General features: G+C 34.8%; 1 protein-coding gene across 4 annotated transcripts; it reads left to right on the top strand.

The window, feature by feature from the left end:
* Positions 1-444: 444 nt before the first annotated feature.
* On the top strand, positions 445-14,392 carry LOC128173243 (cytochrome P450 3A4-like). 4 transcript variants are annotated; one of them, XM_052838961.1, is made up of 15 exons: positions 576-591; positions 1,741-1,825; positions 7,406-7,718; positions 7,885-7,981; positions 8,220-8,272; positions 9,440-9,536; positions 9,788-9,907; positions 10,187-10,278; positions 11,274-11,425; positions 11,669-11,781; positions 12,050-12,313; positions 12,667-12,755; positions 13,007-13,144; positions 13,592-13,754; positions 13,874-14,392. In XM_052838961.1, the coding sequence occupies exons 3-15, from the start codon at positions 7,630-7,632 to the stop codon at positions 13,949-13,951; spliced, it is 1,545 nt and encodes a 514-aa protein (XP_052694921.1). In that variant the 5' UTR covers positions 576-591; positions 1,741-1,825; positions 7,406-7,629; the 3' UTR covers positions 13,952-14,392. The 4 variants fall into 4 exon arrangements, with proteins under 4 accessions (XP_052694918.1, XP_052694922.1, XP_052694921.1 ...); XM_052838958.1 differs by lacking the exon at positions 1,741-1,825 and having other exon boundaries at positions 445-591; XM_052838962.1 differs by lacking the exons at positions 576-591; positions 1,741-1,825 and adding an exon at positions 506-526.
* Positions 14,393-23,338: the final 8,946 nt, after the last annotated feature.

Genomic DNA, 23,338 nt, shown 5'->3' with positions numbered 1-23,338 from the left:
CGACCGCCGGGACATGCTTACGGTCCAACACAGATGTGTGGGGGCCTCCAATCTTAATACACAAAACACGATACTGGGATCTTATTACCAGAATAAAGCCAGTGCTCTTGCACTCTCTCCGTTTATTAAGCGCCAAAAATATTCAAAAGGTGAAAAGAAAACATATACTTGTATATATATATACGTAAAAATAGATAATACTTAATGCTTTCTTAATTTTGACGTAAAGGGTTCAATCTAAAAAATCTCTCTCTCTCTCTTTCTCTCTCTCTCTCTCTTTTCAGTTCCTTTTTCACGCACATTTTTCTCTTTTTCCCTCTCTTACTCTCGCTATTATTTTCTCTAAGGACAGAATTAAGCAAAATGAAAATAAAACTGAGCCTCGTGTGTTGCTGAAGTCCCGCCGTCTCGTCACGATGGGGCCCCGCCCACCTTATTATAACTAGCGCGAGGACTCGTGTATCGCCGTATACTCTTGCTTTACCTCGTAATAGAGTTTCTCTTTACCCGAGTAAAACACACAAATGTGAGTGGACAATTTTTTTGTCTCTTTATCTCTCTGCAGGATATTACACTTCCTTCGTCTGAAAGGTGAGGACTTTTTTCTATATAATTCCTCTAATATCTTACTTGACAGCTTCTTTTCCACAACCAAGTTCATAAATAACAAAAATATTTTTTCTTTTCATAACCGAAAAAAAAAATAATACAAATAATATTTTTTTTTAAAGAGAAAGGTTAAATATAATTTTTTTGGGAAATTTCTAAGAGCAAATCTCTCGGCTTTGACTTATCATTGCCAAAAAAAAAATCCTTCTAATTTTCGTCGATGATATTGCATTTCTTTAAGCTGAAGCTCAATGGGAATTATTTTTTCTTTTGATGGAGCCTATAAGTACTGCAGTACTTTCTTTAACCTCTTCTACATATTGAACCGTAATTTTTTTTCTCACTTGACCGAGTTTGACCGTGCGGCGGTATGACCATCGCTGTTAATATACATGTATATTTGAGAAAAGTGAGAAAAACGGTGCATATGTCTACTGGGGAAAATAAACAATAAGGTTATCATAGGTCATTAGCAGAGTGTATTGTTAAGTTCATTGGGGGTACATATTGAAACGGGGAGGGGGTGATTGAACGGAGGAGGTGGCCGGTGGTTGGGGGGGGGTGTGATGCGAGAAATGGGGAAAATTTTGACGACCTCTAGAAAGATTATAATAGAATGTGATTTTGTATAAACACACGTAATTTTCTTATGCCTATTGCTTTGTTATACAAAGAAAACCCCAACAAACATTACTCGCGTATAAACGCGTGAAAATGAAATATTATGATATTGATGTAATGCACGAGGCTACATTTGTTCCTGAAATTTTCAAACTGTATGCCTAACATCAACGAATCGTAACGAACATATTTGCCGAAAAGTTTATTTTGGATATTGTGAGTTTTAATTTCGGATGACATCTTGATGTTATATATATACATGTACTAGTGGGTATAGCTAAATCCAATTTCAAGACTTTAAATAATAATAATAATCCTTGCAGAAAACGCTATAAATAGTTTTGATTTCTTTGCATTACAAAACTTAAATGTCTCAGCCTTTATTTATTTATTTATCTAGATATCCCAAAACGTAGAAATTTTAAAATCTCGTTCCGTACCTGAGAATATTCAACCAAACTTAGGGAATTTAAAAATGATGTTTTTATTTTCATTTTATTGCGCCCGAAGGTCACAGATTCTTCTCTGTGACGTTGCATTGTGAACATTCATTGATATCAAAGATAGAGAAGAATTCAGCCTTCATGACAGAAGAGTGAGTTTTCACAATAGGAATAATTTCATGGACAATTTAAGGTTATTGGTTAAGAGAGATATCAACATTGCCGTTCATTGCGTAACGATGTTTATTCCTGATAACAACTTCAAATTTTTCTCTTTTATTACATGTATATATAAGAGAATTTGCGCATGTAGAGCCTAGTGTTTTTCTTTCGTAATATAGAGGGGATAAAAACCTCAGTACTTTTCTGCATTCTGCATTTCTGCATTCTCATTTTTGTTTTCTTGATATAACAATAAAAAGACACCGTATACCCACCTGGCTACGTAGCTTTACACACAAAATGCACCCAGGGAACACACGTGTCGGCCAAAAATCTATACCTGTATACCCAAACATGTCCCAGATTTAAATAAAAAAAAAAGAAGCATATGATCTAGTCATGCTATATCTTTTCATCGACTCCAAAAGAAAAAAAATTGTTCGAAAGCTTTAAATTCTTGTGTTCACGGTATGAAGATTACATTTTGACTGTTGACATAGAGGTCATTACTTCAGGATAAATGGGACTCAAATTACACGAATTTAAATTCTAACTGCTTTCAATGGAGAAAAAATACTCTATACTTTTTTTCTAAAGAGCTAACTAAACATATCATTTAATTCTGTATGTGATATATTTTACACATATTGAAATATTACGATTTAAATTTGGTTGGAGAGAGAGAGAGAGAGAGAGAGAGAGAGAGAGAGAGAGAGAGAGAGAGAGAGAGAGAGAGAATATATATATTTCTATAAACAGATGTATGTCGAGCAAAAATAAGCACCTCATGCATATGCCTACTTTGAAAATTATTAGAGAGAGAGAGAGAGAGAGAGAGAGAGAGAGAGAGAGAGAGAGAGAGAGAGAGAGAGACGTGTGTACTTTTCGACTCTATACACTTTAGACACTTGTGTACTTTTCGACTCTATACACTTTAGAACCCACAGAACCTTTCATGAACTTTAATTTCCTGTATTAGCAGACCTCCCCTCGCCGGAGCTCTGCAGATTAATGCTCTGATCAGATATCATCATACATACTTATATACAAATTAACAATCTCGTTATAAACTGGGCCATAATTTCAATCCCCTAGGTTCTCTATTGGTGACTTAGCAGTCCTCTTATGTCTTTCCCGCGTTACATTCAGAAAGACCCCCGTGTCAGACACCTCAATATCTGATAAACCCCAGTAATTAAACAAGATACCAACATTTATATAGAGAAATAAAAAAAATATTTATACGATTAAATGTACCGCTGGTATATTTCTCATTCAAGGCATTCTGACCTGCCGCTTTTATATAGCAATACTGATAAAGAAAAAAAAATTATATCCCCCACCCGGCAAAAGGCTAAAAGTGTCATACTACTATAAAAAAAATCCAACGGGTCAGAATTAATCTATACACATAAAGTACAACTTATTCGGGTTCTTTTTCTTTCTTTTTTTTTTTTTTTTGGCATGAAAAAGTACAACAAGATTGAATAAAAATACATTCAGTTTCGCAATCAATAGCATATAAGAATTTAAAAAAAAAATCCTTTAACAATATAAGTGCGCGCTTTATCGCTTGCACTGTGCGTATATATACACACATCTGTCAAATAATAGAAGTACTTCTACACTCTATAACGTTGTCCTATAGACTTTCAACGGAACTTAATTATCATCCACGATATGTACCTTTAAAATAATTTTTTTTTTGGCATTTGCTGCCGCTATTCAGTAATATAAACGAATACTTCAATATTTTGAAAGTTTATTTCAAAACCCCAAGTTAATATCGAATTCTGTTTTTTTTCTTCTCAAAATTGTGAATATTTTTTTTAATCAACTTAAAAATAAACAGAGGAAAATATGGCATTTTTTTTTTAAAAATCAAGATCCAATTATTATTCTGATTATTTTTATCTTTTTGAAATTCTTCAACTCACAACGAATTGAAAGAATTAAATAATTCATAAAAGTGAAAAATTGTGTTCGACAGTTGAACTTTATTTAATTGCCTACCGTATATATACATGTCTATACATGTACATTATAATACTTGTAATGTTTTCCCATATTAACACCAGTTTGAAAATAATCAAATAATTTGATATGAAATTACTCATATATTATACTATACATGTATAAATATGAATTCTTAATTATCATATTCAATATGCGTTCGTGTCTACAGCAGCCCCCTTTCAACACACACCACTCCCTGTTTCCCCTCCCCTTACCCCCCCCCCCCCACCCCCCCCCCCAAAAAAAAAACTTGCCCTTGATTTTTTTTTTAAATTACACAAACCACACAGAACTCAATGCTATAATATTCGACGGACCTACCCCTAGCCCCCCCCCCCCCCCGGCGCAACCCTCAATTCACCACCCTCTCCCGCCTCTCCATGTCCGTTCCCCCTGACCTCTCTGAAACTGTCCCTCAACTGGATCATTGGATCAAATTTCCGCCGAACGTGAGGGGGAAGCGAATCCTATCAAAGATGACGCCCAATGCCAGTTGTGGTCATTGAAGAAGGCTGCACACGGCACCATAACTCTGTAAAAGTACAAGGTGCCTAACCAAACGAACACTGTTATCAATGTGTGAATTTCCCAGACCCATTCTTCACTGAATGAAAAATAAGCATGGTCATTTCGGACAGCAGCTTTGAAAAGGAAGGTCGAGTATTTGTTTTTTCATCCCCCCCCCCCTCCTCCCTCCTCCTTCCCCTACCCCCCCCCCCCTCTTCTAGCAGAAAAACGCATACATTGAATTCACATTCGAATAGACCTGAATTAATCTACGAATCGAGAATAAGGAGGTCTCCTTTAAATATTCTGTGGAATCAAATGGAATAAATTGTATGTCTTTTTTTAGTGATGAGTGATCGCGGCATTTTTATCACATGGACCGCACTGTTCACTTTATTTAGAATTTTAATGAACTTGCAAAGGAGCTACGACAGGCCACACAATCACTTTTCTGTGTGCTCCAAAAAAAAAAAAATAAATAAAACAAAGGAAAAATTATTCTGTAACAAACACCTTTTTTTTAAAGACTTGCATGATGTCAAAAATACCTTGAAACTATCTTTGAAAAGAAAAAAACTACCTAGAAATAAACAAAACAGCTATTTCTCTGGTGCTAGCTACTGTGTGAATGAAGAATGAGAGCAGCCAAAGAGATCACGTGCTTGGGCTAATTAGCATAAAACGTATGAATCGGCCTCGTAGCTAGAATTGGATATGTTGATTATATATAAGGCGCGTGGTATTCCACGCTAGTCCTTATATCGCTATATGCTGTGCACGAAACGACACATCGAGTTACCTGTGGGATTTTTTTTTTTACCTATATCTCAGGTAAGTAGGTATATGCTCACCTGGATTTAATAATCTCGCTTGACCTTACGGCCCCAGCATCGGACAGTAGTGCAGAATTTGTGGGGGTAATTGTAGATGAAAAGAAGCTAAGTTGTTTACCTTTTATGCATTAGGTGCGAAAGTGGGGTTTTTTATTTTATACCTTTCTCGTAAGTAATAAATTCTGTCTATTAATCACTTTTATTTTCTCTCTCTCTCTCTCGCTCTTCAAGGTTTTAACTGTTAAGAACCCGTATGCGCGTTAGAAGTATATTACATTGGCATTAGCACAATACTTTATCTGCATACAAAAATTCAATGTTAGGTTTCAGATATTTTTTTGAGGGGTACTATTTTAAACGTTGGATAAAAGGCTGATATTGTTAGAAAAACAATAGTTATAAAATCGTTATGATTCCGTGTAACACCATTCTTAATGAACATTAATGGCTAACTAACACTTTTGTTGATGACATCTACGATGACATTTTTTTGCTGGGGTAAAATGCCGATGTTACTAATACACTGTGTGTGTATTGACACCCGGTGCACAGATACTTGTTGCAAGTTTGAATTCTAAAAAAATGTTGAATCTCGTATCGTAAGTCGGCTTAATCATTGTTCAGGAAAAACCTCCCAAAAGACCTTAACCCCATTTCTTCCCCCCCCCCTCCCCCACCTTCTATAAATTCACGTCCAGATGGCGGTTTTATTCCCTGTGCTTATTACTTTACAACCTATTGATTCTACATTCTAGCTACATGTACGATCAAATTAAACTCCGTTTTATTTATTTCTTTTTGAGGGGGTGGAGATTGGGGAGTGATTATGACGTTGGGGTGCGGATGAATAATGCAGGGGGTCGGATTTTGTGCTAATGAAGTGATAAACAATGTCAGTGTATGCCGTGAGAATTTAATTTAGAAACACCTTTCACTAGTTAATTGTTTATTGTACTCTTAATCTTATCGAGATCTGAATCATCAACGAAAACTGTTTTTTTTAAGGTTTTCTTACAATTAAACGCTTGCAAGATTTGTTTACGTAAAACCGAGTACTCTTCTGGTACAGTCTGAATTTACTATGTGCATTTAATTGATCTGCAATATGGACTGTGATTTACATGAAATATACAAATCACTCGTATAAATTTCAATATATTTAAAGTAAGTTAAACGAACTTTTATGAATGTGGGCGATTATTATTTTTTTGTTTGTTTTTAAAAAATTCAAAACGTGCTAAATCTCTTTTTCATCTCGAGTAAAAGTACATAAATGTTTACGTTACAGAAGAAATATTTTGATAATAGAGATATATACATTGTACACAACCGGATCAGCAAAAAGAAACTCGTCCCCCATTTAAATTTATTACGTAATATCGACCATAAACCGAATAAATACCTATATACTTATATGTGTCAAAAGTTATTTACAGAACTTGAAGAGAGAAAAATAAATAATCGACGGTCCGGTGCCTTAATCTTTTATATTAACAACAACAGGCTATATTTAGGATACACAGGGAACTCCTTTAAGATATCGAGAGGTTTATTTATTTTTATTTTTCCTTGTCCGATCAACGTGTACAAACAATGGACGTGCCTGTTGTTGTTAAAACCGCTAAAAGTGCACCTGACGGTCACACTTCGGTCAGTGCCTCAATGACGTTATTACGTGACCTTCACTGACCCAAATTCAGGGTAAAAGGGTTGCAATGACCAAAACACCCCCCCCCCCTCCCTCCGCTAACACCAAAAATAACCCAAATAAATAAATAATCAGCCAAACAAGAAAACAAACAAAAACTCCGCAATAACAATATTCCCCGAGTGTCTTTTGATTGCCTATTTCTATTTCATATCCCGTATGTTAAAGTAGTCTCGATCTATATAGTTTATATGGCATTGCTGAGAGCAACCTTTTGCTTGAAAATGTCCAGGATTTAGTTCGAGCCTATCATTTGAGTGTGATATATGTTTAGGTTATTGATTCTTTTTAAATTGACAGTCCTTTAACACATTTACCTGTTTTGGATAACTGGGAGGTAAAAATGCACCGGTTTTTTCCCCTCATTTTACACACACTTATATTCGCCTTGCTTAATTGTGGTCCACCATCACGAATCATATCTCTGCATAGAGAAACCCAGGCGAACTATTTCGCGGAATGACAGTTCAACATAATATTTTTTTTCTCTTCATTTTTTTTTTCAGGTGTATCTTTTGTACGGAATTAGTTGAATGCACGCAAAGCCAGCTTGGAACGCTAATTACCCCGGTCTAGATTTACATACCAGTAAAGGGTTGTTTAAAAATTTGCCACTATCATATGCCGAAATGATATTTAATACAACAACATAGAGAGGAGGAAAAATTCGAGCCCTGCTGTTTATTAACGGGAGTGAAAGCTATTCAAAAGGAGGGACAAAAATCAAAACATGACGACGGCCGCAGTTCTTCCTGCCTTCCTGACCTTTGATCCGGTTCTGTTGACCCTGGTTTGCACCGCCTGTGTGTTATTATATTGGTAAGGTTCTTCGCTTAATGTTTGGTTTTTCTTCCGATAAGTAGAGAAAATAAAAAACAATTTAAAAAAAAATATATCAACAAACTTGTTTTTCTTTACATACGTAACTTTCAAAAACATTCCACGCCATTAAATTTATATTTTTTTTCTTTTCCAAATTGTGCAGGTACCTAAAAAATACGTACTCTGTGTTTAACGAACTGAACGTGCCAGGTCCCACACCTAAATGGGTGTTTGGAAATATTGGTGAATTTAAAGACAAGGTAAAAAAAAAATTTAGTAATTATATAGTATTAATTCTCTTTAATGCATCCACTTCCATTAGTGACCTTTTCAAAAACCATGTTGAGTTGTGCATATAGATCTGTTGAACCACTTTAATTAATCTCCCGAATTTCCTATACAACAGGAAAAAACACTCGACAATAAATTTTAATTTCTTCTTAATTACCTACAAGGTCTTATCATTTGAATTAAGACATTTATTTTCTTTAATTGCAGTTTCCTCTGGAAGTGTTTAAAGAATGGCGAAAAACGTACGGAAATATTTTTGGGTGAGTTCGGTTTGCTGTTTTCTTTTTATGCCAGTAATTCTAGGGCGGACTCCGTTATAGAATCGGTCGTAAAGCCGTCTATCACATTCTTCTCCTAAAATCGAACCGAAAGTTCAACTGCTCTGATTTTCTTTTTTCGTCCTTTCGAGTGCAAATCGAACGAATAAAAGCTTCCCTTATAAACCCCCACTGATAATTTATAGGGCAGGAGGTTGAGAAAACTAGATCATCTGCGGACAGAAATCGCTGTCCATAAATTGTGATAAGGTTGATACTAACACACTCTGCAAAAAAAAGAAAGAAAAAAATCGTTGATAGTATCCTTAGCTAGGCCTGATAAATGGATGTACTCTTACGCCGCATGTATTTGGAGGTCAATAAATTGTCTATAGCGCTCAGCCGAAACATTTCTATATACGATTAATGATTGATGCACTTTTAAAAACCCCGTTTGCTACTTTAATCGACACACAAACGCGGTTACTTGTAGTTGACACACAATTTCACCCCCTCCCTGGTTTGATAATTTGTCGATCATCAAACGAATTTTTTTTTTGGAAGACGGATATTATATAATATCAGTCAAGGAAAGAAAAGTGAAAAACCATGAAGTGTGAAATTTATTTGAGAGAGAGAGAGAGAGAGAGAGAGAGAGAGAGAGAGAGAGAGAGAGAGAGAGAGAGAGAGCTTCTCCCTCTCACCTCTTCAAGGGGGGTTTCGGACAATCCGGACCGCAGATCGAAGTTTGTATTAAAGCTCGCGATCGATATATTGAGAGTACTTGAATCATCCTGTGTCAACACAGCCAAAGTTCTCGGCAAAGGGCCGAGTGTTTGGAGGGTTGGGGAGAGTCGCACTCTACAGATTCCGCCGTTAGGGGGGCGTAGTAGAATCCCTTGTTTGACAGCCATTGATAAAATAGAGCATGAAGGCGAATTGGGCAGAAATAAATACTCCGTATTCAGCGTAAGGTGCAAGACCATACCCTAGTCTTATTAATATATAGTAGTGAGCAAATAGCGCATGTACTTTCTGGATGAGAGAGTCAAAATTAAAAGATTCTGAGAGAGAGAGAGAGAGAGAGAGAGAGAGAGAGAGAGAGAGAGGAGAGAGAGAGAGAGAGAGCATAAGGAAAAGTAAACATTTCCTTCTTCTCTCATTTTTCAGATTTTTTGAAGGCTTTAAACCAAGTATTGTTATCACAGACCCAGAAATGGCGAAACAGGTGTTGGTAAAACACTTCGACAAATTCCATGTTAGACCGGTAAGTACCCGTGCATGTAACATGCATTCTATATTCTCTTTGTTGTTTGCAACTTCGAAAACACAACAATGTTAAAGTACAAATAACAAGCCCCCCCTTTTTTTTTTTAAAAATCCAAATCAATCGCCAATGACATTTTTGAACTTAGCATTTGAACTGATTTGAACTTTTAATTTTATGGGAGAGGTTTTTAAACAGTTGTTGACCATGAAGGCTTTCAGCTGATTGCCCGATTTTTATTGTGTCTTCAGATCTACAATCCGTTTGTTTACTATCCGGATGACCTAAGTCTTTTGAATACATATGGTGAAACTTGGCGACGACAGAGGTCCGTGGTGGCGTCCGCATTCAAGTCCGCCAACACAGCCCACGTGAGTGCACGTGAATTAAATACTTTTACACAGAAGCAAAGTATTTAATTTCCTAGTCTTTTTTAAAAAGAAGTTTAAAATTGATAATAAATATATTTAATGTATTTTTTTTAATTCAAATTCATAATAAATATAAAAAGTTCAATACAACCTAACAGAAATATATTTGAAAGATGAGTAAAAATATAACAAAAAATGATGAAATTTTAATAAGGAAAATTTGACGTATATTTCTTGCTAATCTTGCTAATCGATCACATTTTTTCCCTTCTATTATAGATAGTGAAATGCTTGAATCGAGCTGCAGATAAGCTGATGTTAAAGTTAGATGAGAGTGCACGGCTAAACCACAACGGCTTTGACATCACAAGGTATAAAATATGCCTTCTCTTATCGCGCGACGGTTTGATATATCCGTAAAGTACACCACTCTCTCTTGCTGCGCGAAATACATATTTCTCTTATCGGGTTTATATTTCGGGGGCTATAAATATATCATCATTATTAATCTTTCGACACCTGTAATCAAATATATATACATCTGTGGTCTTAAGAGTACACATACCATCGCAAAGGGCGGTGGCCCCCCGTTTATAAATAGATTTATAGTGTGTTCGATGCATGATGATAAAAACCCTGATGTGCATTAGTCAGAAAGAAACCACGTTTTGTTTTTCTTAAAGATAGAGGGTTAAAATAACATGCACTTAAAAATTCTTATGTCAATGTTTTGGTCCATCATCTTAAACTTTTGTTGCAAAACAAGTTTTTTTTTCCTTTTGTCTTAGGGAGAGGGTTAAACGATAATTGCACTTAAAAAGAATTCTTGTGTCAATGTTTTGGTCCATCAATGCCCTCCCTCCCCCATCCCAGACTGGCACGGGCGTGCACAAGCACGCGCTGTAGCGTGAAGCAAGTTGTAGGCGTATTAGTTCTCTACTACAGAGCACTTGCTGACCTAGCGACAACCTCTGACGCGAGCCGTGACGCATTACAGAAAAACCAGTGTGACAGACGAACAAAAAAACAGGCGGGGTCCCTTCCACCAATCCAAAACAATAGAACAAAAAAGCAACGGACATAGACTTGTCTTGTTGAGATCGTTCTATCAGATCAAATATCGTTTTTTGACAGTCTGAACATTTAACGATTACACCATGAAATGTTAGCTTGGTATTTGAGGTTACCGCTATATATTTTTTGCCGCTCAAGGTCGATGCCCTTCGCATTACAAACATTATTTTCATGTTTTCCCCCACAAGTCGACAGTTAACAGTTTTTTTATTCAACACAATCCCTGCTTTATTCTGGTTTTCTTAATTTTTTTTAAAAACAAGTTTTTTAATTCTGTTGTCTTTTTTTTCAGCCTGGTAGATCGGTTTTCTTTGGAAGCTTTTGCCAGTGCGGCTTTTAACTACAAAGGCAACATTTTAGATGACCCAAACGCCACGCTTTTTCGCTATATGAGGGCATTCAACCATTCCTCTTCTGCAGATAATCCTATAGCCGGCCTAGCCAGTAAGTTGTTTCTCCTTATGATGGAGAATAATAAAAATTTATCAATTTTTCGACACGAGTTATTGTCAATAAATTTTTCTCCATTTAAAAAAAAAAGTCACCTAACTAACAAAAAAAAAATGTTCACAGGTTCTGTTTTAGAAAAACTCAAATATCTCTCTCTTCATCAAATGTTGACTCTACTTAATATTTCACTATGGTCTAAAACTGTTTAATTTGTATATTTGCTTTTTTTTCCTCAAGGAGTCTTTGATAGTTTAACGCCCCTCCTGAAACCTTTTGACAAAGAACATGCCATGTTGCATGTACAGCACGTGAATGAAATCAGAAAATGCATCAAGGAGGAAAGAGAAAGGGTACGAAAAGTATTTCTTAAACTTAAATAAACCGTACACTTAATTAGTTTCGTTTCAGCCTATTTGAAACTTTTAAGGAAAATTTTCTTTGAATTCCGGCCCCAAATCGGTTTTTGTTTTAATAAATTTCTCATTCTTTAAAAATATTTTTGACCAAAAATGAAACAGGTGAATGTATAGGAACAATCTCATGTAATATTTTCTGTATGGATTTTAACCTTACTATATTACTTTATTGTAACATTAGAAATCGTTTCTTACCTAACAGCTAGCAAATGAAGGCGTGGACTCGTCAGAAAGGAACCTGTTGCATCACTTGATGCTGGGTACGTTCCTAGAGAAGGCCGAGGACGGGAAATGGCACCGGCGGGGCCTGTCGGACGAGGAGATCGTGGCCCACATCAACTCCCTGATCGGTGGGGGACTGGGTACCCTCAACGCCTCCATAGAGTTCGTCATACACATGCTGGCCGTCAACCCAGAGGCCCAGCAGAGAGTGTACCAAAACATCATGGACGTTTGCGGAAACGAGGTACGCAATATGTCTTACTTTGATTCTTGGAATTAAAACAAGCTAACTTTCCGAGTTTTGTTTTTAATCAAATAAAAGGTTAAATTGCAAATTCCATGTAAAACAACTTACTTTGAAATTGGTTACATGGAAAAGTTAACTGTGTTAAAACTAAAACATTTAGCATTCATACCAAGTTTCGTTGAAAACGGATAAGGAAATTGACACAAAATGTCTATTTAATAAAAAAAAACAATCATGTGTCGCATTTTTTCTGCTTTGATTTCTATCAAATGGTTCGAATTATTACAAGAACACAATATTGCAACGCTAACCGACAGTATGTAAATCAATGTCCTTCAATCTGACTTCAGGAAAATCCAAGCGACAAACAATTGAAGGAGTTGGAGGAATTGGACAAATTTATCCTAGAGACGCTTCGCCTCCTTCCATGTGCACCAGGGTAGGTCCATGTTATTTCTTATTACCATTTAACCCTTTTCTAAGCAACACCGTTTATAGAAAGAAAGTAAAACCTTTATCAAATCCTCTTAAAATTACACATCAACTTCATATTTTGCATTATAACGGAAACAAATTTTGTTCAACGGTCTTTGTATGTTTACAATTATATGAACACATCAGTTCAAAAAAATTTAATCCTTTTAATGGAAGACTTATGTTAACGGTCATCTTATGTTTGGATTATTTCAGATTAGCGCGCACGTGCACGGAGGACTGTGAAATAAATGGCGTCCCCTTCCGGAAGGGCTGGGTGGTCCGGATCATGCTCTGTACCGTCTACAGCGACGACTCCTTCTTCCCGAAACCCGAGGTGTTCGATTCAGACAGGTACGAGAACAATTACACCTGTATGTACACTGTTGTAAGGCCAACAATATAGACTCTTTATATATACACACAAGTATATGTATGCTCAGAAGCATTTCGTATCTAACGCACAGTAATAAGAACTATGTATAGGAATTCATAAAAGTGTATTTATTAATTGCTTGTAACCAATTCTGCTTGATGAATAAGCATTCATGCTTTTTGATTTTTGTCAACACTAACATTCTTAAAAAGAAAAACAAAAACTATAACACTTTTAGTTGCAATTCTCTCAAAACGATATACGAAACTATTATGTATGGACCATAAATAATGGTGAATATTTAAGTCGAATGTTCTCTATATAGAAATAATACGACTCTATTTGTGCATTCATCTTTAAGTTCAAATAAATTCATTTGAAATAATTCATTGGTCAAATAATGAATGACGTTTAACTTTTGACAGATTTACAACAGAAGAGAAGGAGAAGAGACACCCCTATACATTCCTACCGTACGGCCAAGGTCCTCGGATGTGCCCTGGTTATCACATTGGAGTGTTCCAGACGAAAGCAGCATTAGTGAAAATCCTTAAGAAATACGTTATTGAGAGTTCTCCGCAAACAGTGGTGAGTATCATTATCGAATAATTACAAGCGCATATGCGATTTTTCTGTGTAGTTTAACTTTAAAGTTTTAGAGATCATGATGCCGAATATAATAATGAATTTTACACATTGGTTTTCAGGATCCTCTTCCCGTTGCCCTAAGACCTATGCTGTCGCCAAGAGATGGCGTGTGTGTAAAACTGACAAAACGAACATAGAATCAGTGCCTACAATAAAACTGGTTTCAATTTAGACAAAACGACATGTTCGTGCCATGAAAAAAAATGCACCGGGCATGCGCAGACCAGAACTTCCGCCGGAAATGGTAATGGAACGCACCGGTCGAGATCCTGACCAATACTCACAACCTTACAGAAATATACTCCTTTCGTTTACGTGTTACATCCATTTATTCACACAATTCCGACGTACTGCCGTGTGTGAACTCATCCAGCGTTGTGTGATTTTAACGATGACGACAGTTTGAGACGGACTCCGTGTGATGACTGTGAAGATGAAGTGATAGTTTATAAACGACAATACAACGCCAATTGTTCTCTCTGGAGACGATGAAGATTCATGATGACGTCATTTGTGTTGACGTAACTAACATATGTGAGATTATTGTATTGTAAAAAGAAACTACGATGTCGTTTTTTTTAAGGAAAAACGACAGATTGTTACATTAGATGTTTTAAAATCGATAGAACAAAAGTGAAAGTGAAAGAAATCCATTAATTGTTGACAATGTGTACATGTAATGTTTCGTAATTTAATTCGTTCAATGTGGCATCATGTTTCAATTATAAATGATGCCCTTGTATCTGTACATATTTCAATCGATATTTATTTCGTTCATATTTGTTATGCATGATCACCCCTTTTTCCAAGTGCAATTTTTAACTAAAAGAAATTAAAAAAAATACTTCGACGTGAATATTGATACCTTGTTTTCTTTCATCATTTGCTAGAAACAACAATTGCCTGAATTGCATACTAGCAGCAGAGATAAACTTTTATTGAGTTATTAATAAACCGAGAACGAAGCACAATGGGTACGAAGCAGGAAGGATCCCATTCATTAGCCACTGCTGTTGTATCTACTCCCATTTACAATACATTATAAATAAGAACGTGTGCTCTTATAATATCAGGACAATGAGTAGACATTTACATAACGTTACAGAATATGAACATGAATTGTCAATGGCTTTTATAGCGGCTACTTACATATAAAGGAAATTTGAATAGCTATGAATATACATGGCGGCACCCGGATCTACCGACTGGATAGAAGACAAATACAAGACACACGTTGTATGTGTTGTCAATCATATTGAAACAACGCTCTGGGATATTTTTAAGAGCGCTTGATGGTTGTGGCACATTTTTAGACTGAATTGGTCTCCTTTCGAAGAAGAGCTCTATTTTCTTTTCTTAATATTAATTTACAGCTAAATCATATCTGATGGTCAATTTGATGACCACCTAGTCTCCTTAAGAACAACATCAGAAATTCATTATGTGCAAATCAATATTTTAAGATGGAAACAGGATGCTTTAGTAAAATGCATACAAATTTATACTCACTTAATCATTATTTGGGGTCAAATTTCTATATAAACAATCAATATTTGGACTCGGAATTATTATTTTTTTTTTTTGAAAACATTTAAGGAGACTGTATGGTAAACAAATTAAATATCAGATCAACCTAAAATTTGATGTGTTTAGCTATAAACTATAAATTTAGTAAAACGAAAATCCATATCTTTTGAATTTTGGGATTTTCATAATGTATTTTTTATATGGAGTTCTTCTTTACAAGGAGATCAATACAGTCTAAAAATGGTAACGACCATCGAGTCCTCTTAAAATTGATTTAAAAAAAAAATCTATCGATCTTTGAATTCATGACTGATAAATTAATGAATAACGCTACTTCCTGTTGAGCTACGCTATAATGCTACAGAACGATGACAGCGAATCATTTCGTGTACTGACAGGAAGTACGTGTACGTCACACAATAAGGGTGTATAATTCCATCTTAAACCTCGGTCTTAAATCAGTTCATTATAAAATGTATCACAAATATCTGATCGTGAAAATCATGCGAGATAAGAATTCGAAGCATGAAAAATATGAAATATGTCACCTAGCTTCTAATACGTATAAGTAAATAAAGTTTTATGACAACTGCAGGGAGAATTATTTCAAAAAGCAAAATTAAAAAAAAAACACCTAAAAACTTTGATGCACTGTAAACAGAATCAATATAAAAAAGTAAAATTAACTAACTAAAGTGCAGTGCCTCGGTCACTGTGTCATCATATCATAAGAAACGCTTGGGGAATATATGTGTACAAGTACTTCCAAGAAAAGGCCATTTGTGGTCAAGATTACACCCATTACGATGATTTTAATTTGATCTCGGAATAACCATAAAATAAAGTACATTCAGACGTTTATATACCACATTGGATCCTCTGATATGTTTAATATATATTAAAGTACATGTCAGAAAACTTAATTTAAATTGTCCATACCCCCCCCCCCCCCCCAAGATTTAATTATGCAGTCGAAATATCATAAATAAAGTAATCAACAAAGAACAGGAATTAATTATCTTTACTAATACAAGTGTTTCCATCGTAATTTATTGCTCAGGTGTATTTATATGAGTCTAAATAAATTCTCGACACAATTCGTTTAAAGAGGCTTTAAATTAACTTCCGTTTCAGAAATATGTCTCCCACACGACTTCCGTAATTTATTTCAACGCGTGTTCATCTGATATTGCGTAATGCATCAACAAGAAAAAAAAATAAAACGAAAATCCTTTCTTATTCAATCTTATATAATTGCATGCATTAAAATTTAAAAAAAATAAAAATCACTAAAAAACCCCAAAATGTATTCCTCTTGAAAACCTGTTTCTTTGTAAGAGTGCATTTTGTGTTTAGGTCGTATTGAGATGGAAAATATTCATAAAAGAAAAAAAAACCGAAACGTACGAATTCAAATGCAAAAAAAAATTGTGTTTATTAATCGAAACTTTTCACTTATATTAAATTCTTATGCACGTCCTTAGCACTGAAATGGAAGGTTGAGGGTTCGATCTCAGAAGACATCCTTCTCTAAAACAAGTGCGTGTACGGTTCCTTGACACCCCACGACTTGTACTTTATTTTTGGCCAATACGTCATAAAATGACGATTTTAAACGACACTGTATTGTGAAATTGTTTATATTGAATCGCCACATTTGTAGCGAAATATGTACAGCTTCGGATCTCTGACCCGAAGCAGGTCCGAGTTCAAATTGCAGCAGGAACTTTTGTTTCAATTTAATAGCGATAAATCAAAAGTTTAACTGATCTAATAACTACTAGTACACCGTTGTTTATTATATACATGTCAAATGCATTTATGTATACGTCCATTCTATCCACTGACCTTTATTTATGTTGTGTACACATATATTGTATTATATCTTTGTACTGGGAGAGGGCGGTCTAAGTTATAGAACTTGTGCCCAATCCCAATGGTATTTTGTACAATAAAAATATGTTCAAATCAAATCAAAGTTGGGTTTTTTCCTCCAAAATTAAACTTTTTCTGTCATTTTCAAATCAAACGCATGTAAGTCTTCAATATCTCTATTAAGTTATAGAAAATTGGGCTTCACATAATTTCCAAAGGTGTTGGTATAAGAAGACGAGGACTTGTATAATTATATAGGTTCACGGACCACCAAATATAGTTTGTTCCTGATCGCTTTAATTATCATTTGTTGTAAGAAAGTACGCGCGCCCTTTTCAACTGTAAACGTCCTTGAATTTCCAAGCTGCAGATTTAGATCTGGCAAAAAAGTTCTTAGAATTGTAAATGCGATTCACACACATTTTTTTTTTACCCATTTTTAACAATGACACATATTTTTTTTAACATGCATAATCATTTAAGTAGGTCAAACTGGATAATTATGGCAAGCTCTGCAAGTTTTTCTTTGCCGTTTACAAAAAAAAAAAAAAACCCTGTAAACTTTTAACGAAAACAACCATCACTCCTTTAATAAAAGTAGGAAACTCAGCTTACATATATATATACCTTTTACGATATAATGTTCATTCATTAAATTTTTTTTTTCGAAAAAAAAATGTAGTTTTATCATCAAAATATCGGAGGAGACATATATACTTTAAAAGATGAAAGAGAAAAACTTGCTCTTTTTTTTACCAAGATGTCTGATTTATTGAGACACAGTTCTAAATTTGGAAATTCTGAGGTAGGCAAACCCTTTGTAATCGGACGCTCGTTCATATCAGCGTTTCAGCCCTCCCCTAAAAAAAACCTTTTTAATGGGAGAAAAGCTTAATTATTCCACTATCTGAATTAAAAACTGACAAGCTTTGATAAAAACTATTTTTCCAAAATAACCATAAATTAAAAAAATTTCTCCACTTTTATGGGCATGTCCTGTACTTTGAGCTTTGAGGGCTTGTTATTTGGGGTAACACTCTCAGAGACTGATAACCTATAAGCTTTCGTCGCCTGTCAATTAAATGCAAGCGACGACGATAGGTCTTGAGTTGATTAAACGTTTAAATAAGCATGCGGAGACAGGTCTAATTAGAAAATATTCATTATGCACGGTCGCGACCTTTCTCTTCTATTTGTCGTAACACAACAGGAAGGATCAAGGGAATAATAAAAGAAAAAAAAGAAACCTGAATTTAGAAGTCGTAAGAGTACGGCCACCGGTGAGACACACATTTCAATGAGGTGAAAGAACGTATTGTGCGACTTGACCATCTTGAACGGGCACCGAGCTATGAAGCTTAAAAGTACGAGTTCAGCGGGGGGCCTATCAGGCGTTTGTATTCAAATTATCGTCAATGTTCTGAATATATTATGGCTATAAGTATATCTCAACAAACCGTTATTTTGCAATAAAACGCTGGATCGCAATTAGTGTTAATACATTGTGACAATACATTGTAAAATGTGCGTGCGCGTTTTTCTGTCGTTGTTACATGTATCTTCTTTTTATATTCCTGAATTTTAAATCCGTATTATTTCCAATCAACTTTTGATCGTTTGACAAAGATTTGGAAGTTTAACATCCGTAAATTATTTGTTATTTTTTGACGAAGAATTTAGTTTCAAATGAAATTGGGTGGTGGGTTTTTTTTTCAATATTTCAAAGAATTTTAAAAAAAAATTGCAGCATTTTCATATTTGCACGTTGTATTTTTTTAATCTATATTTTTGTGAAAAGATTTGTGAAAATTTGTGAAAAAAATTCTGTTGACTGTATTTGTAATTTCTGCAGTTTTTTTAATGCACTATTCAACAGAAAACATCAGTTTACATAGTAAGTACATGTACATATCTGATTGGAGCAAAAAGACCAGATGATCGTGACAAATCTAGAGTATTCTATAACCAGATAGAGAATATTGATCTTATTTACATTTAGCGATTTCATTAAGCCAAGATGTCAATTGTGCTAAGTGAAGAAAGTTTCGTAAGTTTGAAAAGAGTAAAACTGCTGTCTATCGTTCAGTTACTCAGCAACATGTATTGTCACAATTAAAGCCCTAATTAATGCACCGATTTAGTTAACACTCTATAGTCAAGAGCGTGCGGTTTTATCTTAGAATTTTGATGATGACAGAACTCCCTTTTTGTCAAATAACAAGCGAAATGAAACAGCAATAAAATTAACACTTCCAATAAAAAGACAACGACACAATTTCACGCCGTGAAATAGTAAATATGATACAATTATGCGATTTACCTGTAACAATGACGCAGTGTTTACGGTGAACGAAAAAAAAAAATCATTTCAAAGAAGAGAAAACATTGTCCTATTTTATAACTAAATACGAGCTGAATTTCACCTTGGAGTGCGTTGCTGAAAACCAACAGTATCATTTCACGCGAGAAACCGCGAGATCTGATAGGTCCCTCTCATAGATTGGGTTATCATCTCTCGTGTGTCGACATAAAACTCCTATATATGTCTTTCTTATCAGTTATCACATCGGGCATCGTCGAAAAACGATACCAGAAAGTGTACTTTTATTTTACTTTTTTTTTTTTTAGATTTTTTTAGGAGAGAGAGAGAGAGAGAGAGAGAGAGAGAGAGAGAGAGAGAGAGAGAGAGAGAGAGAGAGAGAGAGAGAGAGAGAGAGAGAGGTGTTTTCAGCTGTACATTTGAACTTAGAACATGAACATTAATTAAAGAATACTTACAGTATCAATCTAATTTGCTTGGTAGAGAGAGAGAGAGAGAGAGAGAGAGAGAGAGAGAGAGAGAGAGAGAGAGAGAGAGAGAGAGAGAGCGCAAGCAAACAGTTCTAAGAAGAATGATGTTATATAAAGAATACAAAATTAGAGAGAGAGAGAGAGAGAGAGAGAGAGAGAGAGAGAGAGAGAGAGAGAGAGAGAGCGCAAGCAAACAGTTCTAAGAAGAATGATGTTATATAAAGAATACAAAATTCATCGAAGTCCATCCAGAGTGCGTGCCGATTTATCAAACCTGCAAATTGACATCTTTAGAGTACATCGTACAATGATTAATGGAATGTAGATATTCTGAGACATAAATCAGAAATTCCCAGGAGAACGAGCGACGAAAGAAATGCAGTTGTCCTTTTCCCCTCTGAATTAGAACCAAACAGGTGATCTTTTCCCTCGCCATTTGCTCGGCTTTGATCTCTGAGAGAAATAAATCATATTTTGTTAACCACAAAACGAACATTTTTTTGCTAGTCAAATCGGGTCATTTGAAAGGTGTCTCGTTCAATGATGCATCATTTTAGAATTTCAGAAACTTTAATAAATCCCTCAGGCCAGATTTTGAAATTCCATCGCTAAATACCATTTGTTTGTGTGTATATATGACATTGCATGTAATGTGAGAAAAAAAGTTCATGTAGTTGAGACCTGGAAACATGGGGAATTAACGATTTAACCGATGGTTAATAAATAATATTTCTATATATCATTTATAAATCATTTTCATAAAACTTCATAGTAATGTTATTGATCAATTTTCCCTAGGGAATAAGCTCATTATAAGATAGTTTTTTTTTTCCAGTTAAACATATAAGCATTATATGATCATCAATAAATTGGAGGCATCGTTCATTATGTGCTGAAGTATTTTTCGTCTGTTCTTCAGAGAGAGAGAGAGAGAGAGAGAGAGAGAGAGAGAGAGAGAGAGAGAGAGAGAGAGTGTGTGTTCCATTCATTGAAAAACAATATGCAATGAACTATAATTATATCCTCTTTGTAAACGAGTACTACAAGTTGGAAGAATGACCTTAAAACTACTTCCTTGGTTTTCCCATCCAAATGTTTTTAAAAAAGCATAATCCCAATAGAAATGGAAACCGGGAAAAGTACAGTTGACCCAGAAATGTTATTTATTGGCAGAGGGGAGAAAAACTCGTAAATTCTCGCTAATTCTCGTTACAATAAACGCTATCGTCTCGAATTACCGTGGTTGAGGTTTTCCACACCTGTATAACTATATACCCCCTGTGTTCAAATGTTTTTCTATGTTGACAATGGTTAATACATAAACGTTTATATATTTAGTGCAAAAATGTACTTGGGCTCTAAAGTAATGTGGTCGAAAAATGGGTGTAAAAAAAAATTTAAAAGGACATTGCTATCGGATCAAATTCCAGAGAAAACACAGATTTAATTGATCTGAAACGAAAGCCATGTGTTAGAAAAAATACTTCTCGCCGGCTGATATGCGTTTAAATTGGGGGAATGTATTTATCTCGGGAGGGGAGTTGGTTTGAATAAAAAGGCTATTCTCCTGTTAAAGTACATCTGACAATTTCGAAATGAAAATAAAAATCCCAATTTTTTTCTTCTAAAATATCGTGGAGTACAGTTAATAATTATGCATCAGAATTTCACTATTTATTTATATATATTTTTTATTTCAATGTTTTTGTTGTAATTTCCAAAGAAGAGATCGCATAAATTGCATCATTTACTGTTGGAGTTTTTACTGTTTTCTTATCGTAATTTAAGAAGGAATAAAAAGTTCACAGTCAATAAACACGTTTAGAATTCAAAGAATTGGAAAAACAACCTTATATACATGTATCTGTATTTGCTTGTGATGATCATTTTATAATAAATTCTCAGCATGTGGCAAATTTTGCTATTTTAATATTTCATTCAAATTTCAAATTATTACGTCTATTATCAATAATGACAAGTCTAGAGCCAAACGATTAACAATATAAAGATGGAAAAACCTTCTTCGGAATCACTCGGAATGTTAGGTAGAGGAAGCAATTCTTATCGGCGGGTTAAAAAAAACCCTCTAATTTTTATTAACGAGATCCGGTGTATTCGGTTTCAACACAGGCCTTTCCAATCGCAACTTTTCGGGCCTTTCCGGAAAAGCTTGAGAAACACCTCGGTAGCTAATACTTAAACTGATGGGAAGCGACTCCATTTTGTATAAAATTACTACATCTGGTTATCGTCTTTTTTGAAAGACGGTTTAAACAGTTGAAATAAATAACAGTCTCCAGGTTGTGCACTTCATCTCCTTTGTGAGTGGTAGAAAATACATGATGTAAAAATTTACATTTATTTCATTGGTTGAAATACTATTCGGCGCAAGGGAGATAATTTTCTTTTTTGATCTTTTTTAAAGTACGACTTACCAATTTTCGTAGATTTCAAATTTAAAAAAAAAAAGTGAGAAAACGAAAAAACAAATAAAAATGGCTATGAATGATATTCAGGCTTTAATTTTTCATCACAGCTAGTTAAAAGCAATATTCTATAATATCTTTTAAATTTTTTTTGTTCGTTTCTTTTTGTATTGTTTATGCAAATACAAAGCATGTGAAAATTTGATACGGTATGGCTAATATCAGTAAACAAGTTTGCATTTTAGTTATTAAATACGGTAAACTAAATTCATATCAGGAAAAAAAGATTAATGAATGCTGTTGTATTTACTTCGATTTTATTGCAATAGTACGACCCTTCCTAAGATCACTTTTTATCTACTATAGTCGATCTCAACTAACAAACACGTGGTACGCATTTCTCAATTCTAGACACGGACGTTAACAGCACATAAAAAAAAGTTCCACATATATAGAGGAAGGCGACATTTATATGAAATTTTTTTTTTCTTTGATAACTTATTGCTGCTTAGAATTCTCTCTATAGACAGTAAGAATTTTTCTAAAAATCTAAACTTGTAATACATTTTAGGTGTTTTTTCCAAGCCCGAGAAGTTGCGATAGATCCGAGGAGTTCCGGTTATGGTTTCAAATTGTTAAAAGTACTAGCGCACGACGTAAAGGTACCCGACTTATTGAGAAACAGTCATAAAATCAAAGGGCGTTAGCAGGTGATAATTACCTACCACGTAGAAGCTAATACGTCACCGATTTCCAATACGTGTGATAGACTTTGCATGTGTAAGTAAGAAAAATAAGTGAAATTGGGGGCGAGACTAATTAAAAGACTCACTGAACGCCTTTCATAACATTTAATTGTTTTTTTAAATTAATTTTGTTAATTTGTTGACTACGTACGTAAACGGC

The sequence above is a fragment of the Crassostrea angulata genome, chromosome 2 (genome assembly GCF_025612915.1).
Source record: "Crassostrea angulata isolate pt1a10 chromosome 2, ASM2561291v2, whole genome shotgun sequence".
In the NCBI taxonomy this organism is placed as follows: Eukaryota; Metazoa; Mollusca; class Bivalvia; order Ostreida; family Ostreidae; genus Magallana; species Magallana angulata.
This window is presented reverse-complemented; position numbering and strand designations above follow the sequence as displayed.

Bases quoted from the DNA above. Each gene is read 5' to 3' on its own strand.
- LOC128173243 (XM_052838958.1), top strand. From the start codon at position 7,630: ATGACGACGGCCGCAGTTCTTCCTGCCTTCCTGACCTTTGATCCGGTT. The intron at 11,426-11,668 runs GTAAGTTGTTTC...TTTTTCCTCAAG, and splicing joins TCCTATAGCCGGCCTAGCCA to GAGTCTTTGATAGTTTAACG. The intron at 11,782-12,049 runs GTACGAAAAGTA...CTTACCTAACAG, and splicing joins TCAAGGAGGAAAGAGAAAGG to CTAGCAAATGAAGGCGTGGA.